Raw genomic sequence first — 15,163 nt, forward strand, 5'->3', positions numbered from 1 at the left:
ACGATACATTTTCACGTTGGATTTATCTCTCAGCGCGCCGCCCTCCGATTATCAGTCCGCTGTGTCTCCCAGTCCACCCTCACTGTATACAAAATGTCCAAATGAATTTTGGTTTGACATGCGATTGGAGCTGTCATCACTGTTTCCGTCATCATGGTTCTGACTGTGATCAATGGCTTCTTCGCGTGTTGTTTGAAAACGACTCAGCCGGCGTGGAGTATTCTGGTCTTTGGTGTAACCGTCAGTGTAATTGGGTTTGACTGTAGTTTTTAAACATTAGGTCACCGAGTTGTGGTCCTTCATGATGTGTTTACTGTCTTTTTTTTTTTTTTTTTTTTTCTTTCTTTTTTTTTTTTTTTTTACATGAGCAGTGCATAGCTTGCAGCAGAGTTAAGCTTTTATGATGTGAGAATTATTCGGTCTTTCGCAGCTAGCGCCTATAGTATTGTGATAGCAGTGGGCCATCTAAATGGTTTATAAATGGTTAACAGATGTTTGGTTGTTGTTATTTTTCTGTTGTTCTCTCTCACTCTCTCTCTCTCTCTCTCTCTCTCTCTCTGTGTGTGTGTGTGTGTGTGTGTGATTTCTTGATTGCACGGGTGTGTCCAAGCTTTGGTCATTCTGCTGTTTCTGCCAGAAGAGGAAAAGAGACCATAAAATCATCGGTCTGTTTAAGTCATGATCTCACCCTCTGTCTTTCTCTCTCTCTCTCTCTCTCTCTCTCTCTCTCTCACACACACACACACACACACACACAGAGTCACTCTTTCTCTCCTTGTATATCACCAAAGGCAGTCATGATGTCACCACTTTTTTTGTCTTTCCAGCCCTCGCTCTTTCTCTCGATCTTTCAGACTTTCTCGTCAACGACTTACAGCGGCAGCTGAATGTTGTAACTCGGGCCAAAGACATATATGTAATGTACTCTTTCCCTTCAGCTGGGAACATTTTTCTCTCAGTCCAACTCACTCCTTTTAAGTACCTGAACTCGTGTGTGGTGGGTTTTTTTTTTTTAAAGCTAGTTATGCATCTGCCCGTCAGCTCTTTCGAAAGTTTTCTTTAAATATGGGTGTGTCTTGTGTCATTAAATGTTAAATGTAAAATGTATTGAACAGCTGGATTGGATATCTAAAACAAAGATGTTTTCACCAAAGCTGGGTTGAGAAAATGGCCGGGGTGGGTTTAGATGTTTTGTGTTTTCTGTGCGGTTTTAAATGAATTATCTTTTATTGAAGTGTTTTGTGGTCGGCGCTCTCGTATGGATATCGCCAACGCGATATCTGGATGTCTTTCGGTCGTTTTGAACGTTCGCCGCGTGCTAAGGCCGCGTTAAGTTTTCCTGAGTCGAGCGCCACTCTGTATTTTTTCACGTGTATGGCGACGGGCAGGTCAGAGGAGCCCCTCCCAGAGGTGGGTCAGAGACGGTTTGTTTGGAGGGAGAGTGTCATGGGAGGGAACGAAAGAGGGGGGTCGAAACTTGATTTCGCCCCCCTGCCTACCTTTCTGCTCTACCTATCCCTTCATCCCTGCCTTTTTTTTCTTCTTCTTCTTCATCCTGCACTTTAAGGTCATAAATATTAAACATGTATGAAAGGGTGCATGGAGGTTCTGCTTTAGTGTCTCCACTCTGCTCTCTCTCTACGTTGCCTCACGCTGAGTGTCCCTGTTGGGGGGGAAATCGTCTTCTGAAGGAGTCCTTGGGCAGCTGGTTAATATTAATGAGAGAATCTGATGTGAAAGAAGTTTTTTTTTTTTTTTTTTTTTTTTGCTTTTCTTGCCAGAAGGAGATCCACCTCTGATTTTTCACCTGCACGAAAATGACAGCAAAGTCTGGGTTCAAAGTTGGCTTATTAGCTACATGCTAACTAGAGACACATCAGATTATCCGTTCAGATTTATTTAAAGATGGTTTTTATTACCTCGCTTAAGTTGCCAAAACAGAAACGGGCTTATTTCACAGTGTAGTTTAACCCAAAATTGATCCTTGAGACATCTGTGATATGACCTACTGATGTTTGCATTGTCTTGTGAATTTGGTCTGGTCGCTTTAAGTCAGGATTTTGTTTCAAAAAAAGGGAGGGGGGGTGATTGAGGTCACCTCTGATATTTTGGCACGAACGCAAAAAAAAAAAAAAAAAAGTTCTGTCTCCACCTGCTCTTCACGCTGCCTTACATTTTAACAACGTCGATCATTTGAAAAGATGACGGCGATTACAAATACACTCACATCGTCTCTCTGCATCCTGCTTTTAAACTCTCAAAGACTTCCTCTTTTTGTTCATTCATTTTCACATCTATTTGGCGAGCCTCTTTTTTTTCCCAGGCTTGAAAGAGTCTCTTTTAACAGTCGTCTGTCAGCTGCCCTGTATTGATTAGAGGCTCTTTACTGAGCCAGCCAAAATGTGCCGGGGTGAAGATAGCTCGGAGACCAGTGGATAAAACGGAGAATTGATTTATGGATTATTCGATGACTAACTCCAAATATTTACATTACGCAGGGTTCCTGAAACCTCCCTTTTTCGCCGGCATTAACTGTTTGTCATGATTACAACAAACAGAATATTACTTTATGACAACCTTACAGAGACTCTGTGATTGGTTGTGTATTATTTTTTTCTGACGTACTTTAGGTCTGTTTCTAAAGGGCAGGGGTCAAAGGTGGAAGCGTTTCATGACTTGTAACGGATTTTTTTTGTGTGTGTGTGCGTTTCTGAAGTTTTCGGGCCTCAGCTGCGGCAGGCTGGACGTGTTTAAACTGAAGGGGTGCAGCTGTCAAACTGAGGCGATAATGGAGCCTTTTTTTGGGGGGGGGGGGGCTTGGCTGAACATCAGCCTCAGGCAGACTCTCTGGACCGGGTCAGACCGGAGCTTACGAGGGAGTCAGCGTCGGGGTGTCTGAGCGTACTGACTCAACACCGCTGCCGTGTTCAGGCGGTTAACGCCTTTGTCCTGCGTCCAGTTCAACAAATAAACAAAATACCGCAGGTTTATACAACAGCATGAATGCGTACAGGAAGTGCGTGCGTGTGTGTGTGTGTGTGTGTGTGTATGTGTGTGTGTGTGTGTAAGTGTATGTGTGTGTGTGTGTGTGTGTGTGTGTGTGTGTGAGAGAGACGTATTGATGTCTGTAAATGAACTGACCAGCTGGTCATAATTCACGGCAGACAGCATAGACGGGGCAATCAGAATCCATACATTACATGTTCACTGTGTTCACTTTTTTTTGAAAATTTCATGTCTCGTTTCATCAGCTGTTCATCCTGTTTACTCTTAACGCTTTTACCGCAGAGATGTGGGCCACAGTGAGTGCTCGTTCAGCTCTAAGCATTTTAACCTTCACTCCTCTGCTCTCCAAGTCTCTCGAGTTGTATTTTGATCATCAAATCCCTCAGGGTCGTGACCACTGGTTTGATTTAACGCGTGGAAGAGTGTGAACGAGAGAGTTGTCACACGGTTTAAGTGAAGCGGTTGGTTTTTTTGATTGACCGGTAAGTTACCAAAGTAGAACCGTGACACTGTCGTCCTGATGAAACAGTGAATAAAAGGAGAAAAACAACTTAATCCGTCTCTCTCTCTCTCTCTCTCTCTCTCTCTCTCTCTCTCTCTCCCTCTTTTTTAAAGTCACCTAATCCCCCAGGAGGTATCCGTTCATTAGCGGATTTGTGTGATCAAACCAATTCTTAACATGTGAGGACACTAATACCCCCCAGAAATACAGGAACTGAGAATGGGGGGGGGGGGGGGGGGCTTTTCAACTGTTAACTTCAAAAACAGAGAGCCTAATTTTTGCCCTATTAAAAATATTTTTGACTTTTTTTTTTCAGCTCAAGGGATTTTTTTTTAATGTCTAATCGCATAGTCTTAAAGCTGTACCATTGCATGAGGAGATCATCTGTAATTTCTAATTAAATTCTATAAATGACTTCAAAAGGTACAACAGATCAAGGGGAGTTTTTGACGTTATGCCTGCCTCTATGTTGATCTTTGTTGGGGGGGAGGGGGGGGGGGGGTAGTATTTTGTCCCATCAACATATAGGTTTGAAAAGGGAGGGGGGGCAGCTCTGGCCTTTTGACAATGGAGCTGACCCCTAAAATCCTTCACTGGGGTCATTATCGGGAAGAAGTGACCCCTGACCTTTAGTAATTCTTCCTGGACACATTTTTTTAAAAGACACAATTAGATTTGATGGCTCTGAAATTGAAAAAAAAAAAAAAAGAGCAAATACTCCATAGACCTCTTAGTCAAAGAGTGTCCTGGCAGTTTGATGTTTGCTATTGTAAATGCTTGGAGTCTCTAATCACAGAAAGTGCTCAGAATTGTTTTTTGTTTGTTTGCTTGTTTGTTTGAAAAAGTAAATAAATAAATAAATAACACTAGTGTTTCAAATATAAATGTTTACAATTTCACAATGTTCTTAAATTAGGAGCAATACACGTTTACTTTTTTTTTTATTTATCTAATCACATGTTCAATGCCACACCAAGGAAGACTGCATGTGCTGTAGACTTCAGCATAGCTCATTTTTAAACATAGTGTTTTACAAGGGGTATATTTCGGCACTAGCAAACCAGTGAGGTACCTCTTTAATCTGCCCTACGTTGTACTCTGCTTATCAGTTTGCAGATGCTCAATAAAATATCTTTTTACCCACAAAACGACAGAACAGAAGGCTGCAGTCTGGAAGGTAAGACACCCTCCCTTACTAACTCTGTCTATCAGAAACGTTCACTCTCAGTGTCACTGTTAATCTCTCTCGCTTCGTGGCAATAAAATAAAATGAAAATGAAAACGAATTGTTCTATTAAAATGTCCCAATCCCACCTGAGCAGAACTAGCACCGCTGGGTCACGGCGCGTAACCTCCATAGGCAACCAACCGCAGTATCTCTCCGGTTTCTCTAATCATTATTTATGACGCCTAACTTCCCAAACTTCACAAAAGCTGCAAAGAACATACATCAAAGTTCGTGAAAGTTGCCTGTTAGCTTTGATACTATGAATGGATGGATGGGCATGAGTGAAACTTTCATTCAGAACGACGATACCTGAGTAGGCCTACGGAGCTATCTTTAAATACCGTGTCAGTGTACCGACACGATCGCACGATTGTAGAAGAGATTCGCTACATATGTAACCCCGGCACGTGAACTGGACCGCGGAGTAAAGCTGAGAGGTGATGGAAAAGGTAAGATGTTTGTAAAAAATTCAAAAGCCTTCACTCCATCCCTGCTTTTAAGAATCTAAAACAGGAACGAGTCTTTTCAGGGCGGATGAACCAGCGCCCACTGACCGGCATCTCCTCAGGTAGGGGAAAGAACTTATGACCTTAAAAGGGAAAACTAGAGCACTCAAAAAAAAAAAAAAACCCCACGACATACAAACATACATATGCTCTCTCACTCTCTCTCTCGCCGCTATTTACGAACTGTTCAATTAGTGGAAACTCATGTTAACTTTCATTTGATGTTACCTATTCAAGGTACAGGAGAAGATAAGGAAAGCTCTTGCCAGTAGTCACAAGGTTTAAGAGGTTCCCTAGAGAACGAAATTTAATCTTGCATTTTCTTTTTCCATCTGCTAACTAGGCTAATCACTATTTTTACTTTTCCTACATTGTCAAGATTTTTTTTTTTCTTTCAAATGACCATAATTATAACACCATCACACGACAGTACATAGCGTGAAATATGATTCGTTGCCTGTTGTAGGCCTCACTATAATCAATATTCATCCACCTACAATTCTGTTATCAGCTCGACATAAAGCATCGTATCGTCCTACAACACGAGATACAAATTTTAATAGAGGTAAATTAGAACAACTTCGATCTTAAAAAGAAGGATGCGAGTGTCGCTAATTCAAGTCAGACACGCAGTCCTGCACGTGCAGGTGCACCTGCAGCGAGAGGAGGGAAGATTGGCCACTACCCATTATGGCACCGCCGACTCTTCCTAGTCACTCACTTGAAAAGAATGAGAACGACATGGGGCGAAATTTATCACGCGATCTACTGCCCCCTTCCGTTTTCATGAACCTTTAATCTGGATATTTGTGGGCAGTCGCGTCTTTTTGTCTCGCGATCCTACAGAGTGACTTCCAAAGAGCGTGACCGAACGTAACCTACTTGTTTTTACCGAATCATTTTCATGAGTCAGTTTAATGTGCCCAATCCTTTGTTTTTCCACAAAGAATGTAAAGTGTTTTATACTCCTTGAACATACTTTAGAATATAGCACGCTCTGTACGAAAGAACGATAGAGTGGTCAGGTCGTGTGGTCTAAAGAACGATGCTGCCGCCCTCTGGTACAAGTGAAAAATGCATGCGCCTGAACAAAAAGCGCGAAACTACACGGAGCAAGTCACACGGAGCAAGTCATTACGCTGAAATGAACGCGTAATTATGCAGTGCGTCCTACAAGCGCGTTAGATATTCATTTTCTCAGCCGTGATTTCAATATAGCATATACATTCTGATTACTTTTCTTTCTCTTTGTGTCAGAGTATCTGCGTTTTGAGTTTTATTCCGTTCTTTCCGAGTGTTGAAAGGATTGTGCGAGAGTCTGTATGTGAGTTTGTTAGTTTTTCATCTCTCGATTATTATGAAAAAACTGCTTGAATTTTCGTGTTTAGTGTAAAGGCGCTTTGACTTGACAGGTTAGAGCGGGGTTTTTTTTTTTGTTCATTCATCAAAACAAAACTAGGGTGGTACGCAAGCTGCTTTGTTCGCAACGTGCGCGCACCTGACACCTGTCACATTGTGTGACGAGCAGCAAAGCTTTTTTTTTCTAACGCCGGACAACACCTCTCTCTGCGCGAAGGGAAGCATAGATCACCGAAACTGGAGCAAGCAGTCCGCAACCCACCGAACTTCCACTGGGCCGGGCCAGGTGGGCAACCTCCAATCTGGACCGATGTACTGGCTGAGATGTCGCGGCATATTTACATCCGAAATAAGATCGGCGAAGGGATACAAGCGCCCATCTTCCAGGTAACCGCATAGCTAAGCGTAGCTTTTCAGGTAAATGTCCGCTCTACGTCTAAACGTGCTTCAATTCGCCAGCCTCAACTCGTACTAAGCACAGGTAAAATAAATGCAACATTATAGACTAACTGCTCTTGCAAATCACTTCGTCTTAAATATCATCTGAAGTCAGAGGCTGTAAAAAGACGTTGCAAAAAGTTACGAGTGTGTTACAGACACCTAAAAGCACCACTAAGCTGAGTTATGCTCTTTCTGTTGTGTTAAGAATGCTGGTTATCAGGGGTGTCAAGTGTATTCTGCATTCAGGGGTCAGTAAAATATCTGATTAAATAAAACATATAGCCTATTTTTAAATCCTTATGTGTTTTTGTTAAGGCATCCCTCCCCTGTATTTTGTTTTTAAATCACACCTGTAGTGTGTTTTTTTGTTTGTTTGTTTGTTTTTTCTTTTGGGGCTTTTCTGGGCAATTGACCACAGCAGACCAAGTATTAAAAAGCTTTAATGGGCCACCGGTATGAAAGGGACATGATGGTGACCCAGTTTGCCTGGCCCTGTTTAACATTCTGAAAGAAGAAAAAGAGACCCTGGTTTCTAAACACAGACACTGCTGAGACAACTCAAGAGACTTGTACTAAAAATGGAACAAATCGAGGCTGGCTAATTAACTTATTCCACAGAGGTACGAGTCTTAATGCTCAGCCTTTTTTTTTTTTTTTTTTAAGCTGTGGGCAATTTCCAACAGAGAAATGGAGAATCATATTTAAATATCCGGTGAAGGACGGTCTTTCATTGTCCGCGTGAAGCAGCGGTGCACGATTCAAGTGTTTGAGTCCACAAAGCCCTCCAATCCAGAAGTTGATTTTTGTTTGTACCAAACTACTACACGTCTCTGATTGGCTGAGGATTGCGCACACTTGCCTTATGGGTAAAATCCAGCCGTTGAGTATGTGGTGAGGTCAGACAAGACCAGGACTCTGGCCCTTCAGGACCAGGTTATAGCTCTAAAGATTTAAGGTGTGAATACAGTCAAGTCTCAATGGCTAAATAAATACAGTTAAGTCTCCATTCATTCACAATGCGGCTATTAAATGAATCAACTTGTTCTAAGTATTTAACTAGTGTAGTGGCTGTATTGTGAAGTGGACTAATTGGAAAATAACCTTTCTGTGTCTAAACTGAATTTTTTTTTTCTTTTTTATTAAATTATCCTTACTTGGAGGTATTGTTATCATTAGCACTAACTGTACTCACGGCGTATCCGTGTCCATTAATCCCTCTATGTTTCACAATAGCGGTAACCCATTCTGCCAAAAAAAAAAAAAAAAATACTGCTGCAAAGGCTGCTGGGGGAAAAAGCAAGAACACGTTCATCTTAACAACACTAATTACAGTCAGTTTGCCACAATGCATATGTTAATCTACAACAGGCAGGATGAGGTGGGATGGACTGTGATCTAAAATTACGCTCAGAATGCAAACCAGTGGGTTTGGAAGGAGAGGCTGCAGGCATGTTGAATATTCCCCAGTTGCCCCTGTCCTCTGACCCAGTGTTGCCGAGAAACGTAGGAGCCTCCAGCTGGTTCTGCCCCTCTTCATCTCCCCTCTGCCCGGAGAGTTAGGACATGTCCCAAAAATGAAGGGGAGCTCTCTCAACCTTTCTTTCTTTCTTTCTTTCTTTCTTTCTTTCTTTCTTTCCCTCCCTCAGCTCAGCCCTCTTTAACTCTTTACTCAAGTTTGATAAATAGGCGTTTTGTCTGTCTTTGTTGCTTTGGTGTTGGATTGTCAGATGATTGGTTTTTATTCCTCCCCCAAAAAACCCAACCCGCCTGCCCCCTGCAGGTGAGTCGGGGAACCTACTCCAGACGGAGCCGTCTGAAGAGGTCTGACGGGAGCACCACCTCCACCAGCTTCATCCTGAGACAGGTAAAGAGCACCGACACACACCTGACTGTGTGTGAGACAGGTAAACAGCACACACAAACACACACACACACACACACACACCTGACTGTGTGTGAGACAGGTAAACACACACACACGCACACACACACGCACACACACACACACACACATCTGACTGTGTGTGAGACAGGTAAACAGCACACACACACACACACACACACACACCTGAGTGTGAGTGTGAGACGTAGTTAGCCATGGCTGGTTAGCCTCTTAGCTCTTGCCTTATTCTTGTGATTCTCAATCAACAAGGGAGTCACAAGATTATTTTGTGGTGTTGAGGACTGGTTTGATAACATCTTTTTGAGAATGACTTTTCCATCAAATCTCCCATACCAATGGGGTGAGTGAGCGAGTGAGTGAATGGGTGAGTGAGTGAGTGAGTGAGTGAGTGAATGAGTGAGTGGGTGAGTGAGTGAGTGAGTGAGCAAGTGAATGGGTGAGTGAGTGAGTGAGTAAGTCACTGAGTAAAAAAAAAACCCAAAAAAAGCCTTTCCAGTTTTTGCGGCAGCGTGTAAAAGTAACGGGTTCAGCAGCTAGCCAGCTAACTACTGCAAGTCTGCACCAAAACGACCAAACGTGGAGCAATGGCTTATTAGAAATCTCAAGATGACCACCCAGAAGAGAAGTCTGAAGCCAGGCCACGTGAGAATAAGTCACTGGCCCACGGCTGTGTTTTTTACTCTGTGCTTAAACAGACTTAAAAAGTCATCTTGTTAATATGACAATCATATTTCTGCCAAGTGCTGCCACTCACTTCATAGAGCAGCCTCGTTCACAATGACTCCAGTGTGAAAGCGCTGTTGGATGCTTGCAAACATTTCAACACATTTTAAAGCTGTAATTAAAACCAAAATTGATTTAGTTGTCGTTTTGTAAATTTATGGGCGGTGATACCGCGCTCCTGCGTGTATTTGGAAGTTGGCATGTGAAAGTTGGCACGAGTGAATTTTCCGCGTCTCGTGTGCTGAGGGAATAGCCTTGATAGGCTGTGTGCCAAACTCTGCACTCTGCGCGGGCCACGAAGCGAAGCCGGTGACCGTAGTGTGTTTCAGGGGTGAGTCGAGAGGGAGGGGGTTCGCGAACCCTGCGCTGTGTTTTTCGGGGGGGTCGCGGCTCAAAAAGGTCAAGAACCACTGCTCTAATCTAACGTTTCTCAGTCCTGCTCCTGGGGGACCCCTGCCCTCTCCACGTTTCCCATCTTCCCCTGCTCGGCCTTACCGGCGGAACTCATCGGCGGCGCTTTGGATTGGCTGAGCACACCTGATTTAATCAAGAGCGTGTTAATCACGCTAATCAGGTGTGTTCGGAGCAAGGATAGATAGAAGATATGCAAAGCAGGGGTCCCCCAGGAGCAAGATTGAGAAACACTGCTCTAGTCAACCAATAGGATGTACATCTCGGGAACGTGTATCTTTCCATATGAATTTACGACGTAATTTAAAAATATCATTTTTCTGTGGAGTTTACTTTCTTTTCTCTTTCCTCGTTCAGAGTCAGCATTCAGATATATACTAAATGTCTTTTTCGAGGGCATAACTCATAAATGTGATTGGCAGACATTTGTTCTATCTATAGCTATACTCTCACTTTTCACACGCTGCTCCTCAGTTGCCATCCTCCCGTCGTGTGTCTAAACGCCCCCTAGTGGCGCTGATGACTGCATGTCTAAGCTCAGGTGATCGGATACACACCCAACACTCTGATGCAAGCAGTTATCATCTGTCTATATGACCCACTAACAGCAACAGTGGTGTGGCATGGTGTGTGTGTGTGTGTGTGTGAGAGAGAGAGGGAGAGAGAGAGAGTGTGTGTGTGTGTGTGTGCACGCGTGTACGTGTGTGTGTTTCTATGTGTGTGTGTATGTGTGTATGTGCATGTGTGTGTGCCTGCATCTGTGCCTGTGTGTGCATACGTGTGTTGTGTGTGTTGTGTGTGTGTTAGTGTATGTTTATGTGCACACAGACACCGCATACTTACATATTTATCATTTTCTCACACAGACTGTTACACTAGTTGTACATTCATAAACGGTCCAGATCTCTGCTGTTTATTTCCATTATGTATCAGAAAAATAACAGATACTGTTTTTTAATGGTCTCTTTACACGGAGAAATACTGAAGTCAGAGAGCCACTTCCATTAACCTCACTACAGAATCTGAGTAGGAAATGTCTCGGCTCTGGAAAGCTGGCACCTGAAACCGACATTGGGGAGTCAGCGTTGCCAGAAAGCATTGATTAGTGAATTCCCTGAATTTTAAAGCGTTGTCTCCTACTTAAGATTTGCTAGGCGCTGCAGTTCTGTAGCCATAAATTTCTTCAGTTTGTCCAAAGAGTACCAGATGTCTCTCAGGCTGACATATAGCCTTTTTTTTCCCGATTGTTAACGTCAGATGCGTGACAATATGACATCAAGACATCAACAGACGTGATATTTCTGTTTCTCTTTTAAAACAATTTAGCGCTTGGCAGAGAATGTATATGCTTCCATACATTACTCTGTCAATCGTAAAAAATAATATGCATAAATGTGTGTTGATGCCACACTGCTATGTTATTAGTGCGACTAAGTAGGACATCCGGTAGTCACGACATTCATTGCGTTATTTCGTCATAGAAGGAGAGAGAGAGAATGAGAGAGAGAGAGAGAGGAATCGGACAGGGACTTGATGGAAAAACATATTTATCTGGAATAAGGAAAAAAGAGAGAGAACTGGCAGATGAGACACAGAGAGAGAGAGAGAGAGAGGGAGAGAGAGAGAGAGAGAGAGAGAGAGGGGGAAAGAGGGAGAGAGAGAGAGAGAGAGAGAGAGAGACAGAGAGAGAATGTGTGTTACAGCACAATTGCACAGACCTTTCTCCTCCTCTATACTGATGATCCTAGTCAAGGAGAACGCACGTCAGCAGCATCGCTGACTGGGAACCTGCCCAGCCAATCAGCACGCGCTTAGTCGTCTGTGTCATCAGCCAGAGATTGAGGAAGGGTTCTCTCTCTCTCTCTCTCTCTCTAGCTCTCCCTCTGTCATCCCTTTCTCTCTCTCTCTCATTCTCTCTCTGTCTCTCAACCCCCGTCTCTCTCCCTCTCTCTCGCGCGCGTACACGGAGCATTGTGTGTGTGTGTGCGTGCGTGCGTGTGTGTTGCGTGCATGCATGTGTGTGTACCAAGAGATGATGAAATGCCAACGTCAGGAGGACCCAAGGGAGCTTCTCCCTGCCTGAGGAGGTGAGAGATTGGAGGAGAGTGAACAAACATCGTCTCCAGCAGCAGGAGCAGCAGCAGCAGCAGCAGCAGCAGTAGAAGAAGAAGGAGAAGCAGGCCAGGCCAACAGCCGCACAGGCCTGCCTGTCTCTCCCTCCCCCCCTCCCTCCCTCTCTCTCTCTCTCTCTCTCTCTCTCTCTGTTCTCTCTGGATTTCTTGCTATTTTTTTCTGTCTCTCTTTCCGTGGAGTGAGGGGATCGTCATCCCCCTCATCGATCCTTTCTTTTTTTTTTTGTGGTGGTGGTGGCTCCCTCCTCCTCCTCCTCCTCCTCCTCCTCCTCCTCCTCCCCTTCCAGCCCCTCCTCCTATTTCTCTCTCTCTCTCTCTCTCTCTCTCTCTCTTTTCTGTTCTTCAAGAGGGGCTCACTGGAATAGCAAACCTCCATGTATGACAATTTGTACCTGCATGGATTTGAAGACTCGGAGGCGGTGAGTGTGGGTTTTAGTGAGAAGATTTTTTCGCCCATACTGTGTGTGTGTGTGTGTGTGTGTTTGTGCTTGTGTGTGTGTGCATGTGTGTGTGTGTGTGTGTGTTTCTTAGCGTTGCTGTATGTATGTGTATGTGTGGTGCGGTGTGTATGTGTGGTGTATGTGTGTGTATGTGGTGTGTGTGTGTGTATGTGTTTGTGCGTGTGTGTGTGAGAGAGAGAGAGAGAGATGAGTATACACGAGCGGGGCCTGCAAGATTCAGCAATACCGAGATGTTCCGAGAAAGTCACTGTACCGATTACCGGGGGGGGGGGTTCTACTGTGGAGAGATGACGATCGGTGTGTGTGTGTGTGTGTGTGTGAGTGTGAGTGTGTGTGAGTTTAAGTATAGCACGCATCCCTAATGATCACTCCACTCCCTGGCTGTGAACGTATAGTACGGGACGTCGGTGAAACACAGAGACGGTACTACACGGCCGTTCTAAATTTACCCAGAAAGAGAACAATTCTACGTCGCGCCGGGCAAAACACATGCAGTGCTGTTTATTCTCTGTGCTCATGGGACGCGATCTGATTCCTTTTTCAGCCATGGAATTTGCATTATGTGTAAAATATATATGAGCTACTTTACATAGGAGCAAAGGGCTGCATCTGTCCTTTTTCTTTCTTTTCTTTTCTCTTTTTTTTTTTTTATTAAAGGGCCAGCCTCCCGTTTTTTTTTGGGGGGGGGGGGGGGGGGGGGGGTTTCCCCCTCCACGGTGTTGATGGTGATTTGGGCAGAGGAAAGATGTGTGTTGTGTTGTGTTGTGAGTCACATGTTTGAGGATGTCTGACGGAATGCCAGAGCGGTGCGAACGGAGAGAGAGCACACGGACGTTGCGTGGATCCTACGTGTGATGTGATGTAACATTTGAGGGGCCCAAACACAAGCCTTCAGCTGTAGCCTCTGTGTTTTCTGTAAGGTTCCTATCTCTCTCCAGTGTAAAGAGGAAAAGGAACACTTACACAAGCACCAAGAACTGAGAAATGTTTCTGTATGTATGTATGTGTGTTGAATATGTGTGTGTGTGTGTGTGTGTGTGTGTGTATGTATGTGTGTTGAATATGTGTGTGTGTCTGTATGTGTATGTGTGTGTGTGTGTGTGTGTGTGTGTGTGCGCACGCGCAAGAGTGTGTAGGTGTGTGTGTGTGTGTTTGTGTGTGTTGGTGATTGTGCACAATGTATGTGAATATGTGTGTATGAGAGAGAGAGTGTGGTGACTTATGTATCTGTGTGTTGGTGTGTGAATGTGAGTGTGTGTGTGTGTGTGTGCTTGTGTGCGTGTGTGTGTGTGTGTGCGCGTGTGTGTAGGTGTGTGTGTGTGTGTGTGTATGTGCGTGTGTTAAGTCATGATTTATGTGTTTTGGATACATGTGCTTCATTTGTGTGTATCCGTGGGTTTACATGCATGTGTGCGTATCTGCTTGACTATGTTTCAGTGCACATGTGCATGTGTGCATGTGTGTATGTGTGTGTGTGTGTGTGTGTGTGTGAGAGAGTGTGCCTGTGTGTATGCGTGAGCGTGATGAGGTTCTTCTGTCTGACTGATTTGCAGTGTGAAGGTTGTCTTTGATGGTAATGCCACTGTGTAACAGTGACACATCGTTTTAATGAGGAGTTCGGGAAGAGCGGTACGGCCTTTTCACACTGAAGGACATGGCTGAAGAAGCACACAGTAGAGTCACACCGTAAACGACAGAACAGCCTATAAAACCCGACGCTGCAACATTAACAACCCCTGTACACTCTCTGTGGACATCACAGATATACTTAGAATGTGTGGAATCAGATCCATTCAAAGGCATTATGATGTCATGATGTCATTGTGATGTCATAGTTAAGATTTCATTGTAGAAGATTAAGGCTGCATTCAAACATATTAACTGTATATGAAGATCTCCCTCCTTTTGACTCATGGGCTCATTAAAACCCTTACCTTAGCATCTGTCAGTGCCAGAGAATGCTTCTAGAGCAAACCCTTGGATTTTGGATGAGGAAGAGCTCATTCGAACAAGACTGGTGAGGAAACTAGTCTAGACTTAAAACTCTAAATCCCACTAAAAAAAAATACATGGATTTACCATTACCATTCTCTCTTGGGATGTCAAGTGTAAGAAACAAACAAAAACAAACAAACAAACAAACAAAAAGCCCCGAAGTAATATTACTGTCCATTGCAGGTTTTCTGAGTGATGTATGATGGTGTTGATACTGTTCTCACATGTCTAATTATCCTAACAGGAGGTGGAAGAAAGCAGTCTTTTCCGATTGGCAGGATTTAAGGCTTTTTTTGTTCAGTGCTTAATGAATATCAAAATATAAATTTGGAAAAAAAAAAAAAAAAAAAATCTGTCTGCTGAAACAATATATCAGACAAAATCATGTTGTCCATTTAATTACAAGAAGGCAATTGTCAAAATGAGCCCATGTGTCAGCAGCAGTGAGTTTCTTGTTAAGACTAAGCAGGGGCACCGCTAGAAATTTTGGGCCCTA

General features: G+C 43.8%; 1 protein-coding gene across 1 annotated transcript in view; it reads left to right on the forward strand.

Annotated features, from left to right (window-relative positions):
* The first annotated feature begins 6,925 nt into the window (after positions 1-6,925).
* The window catches only part of LOC115817955 (voltage-dependent L-type calcium channel subunit beta-4), a 19,482-nt gene continuing 11,244 nt past the window's right edge, over positions 6,926-15,163 (forward strand). The window contains 2 exon segments of the mRNA XM_075353592.1: positions 6,926-6,988; positions 8,823-8,906. Of these exon segments, the coding sequence (XP_075209707.1) occupies positions 6,926-6,988; positions 8,823-8,906 (147 nt within the window).

This window comes from Chanos chanos, chromosome 8 (genome assembly GCF_902362185.1).
Source record: "Chanos chanos chromosome 8, fChaCha1.1, whole genome shotgun sequence".
In the NCBI taxonomy this organism is placed as follows: domain Eukaryota; kingdom Metazoa; phylum Chordata; class Actinopteri; order Gonorynchiformes; family Chanidae; genus Chanos; species Chanos chanos.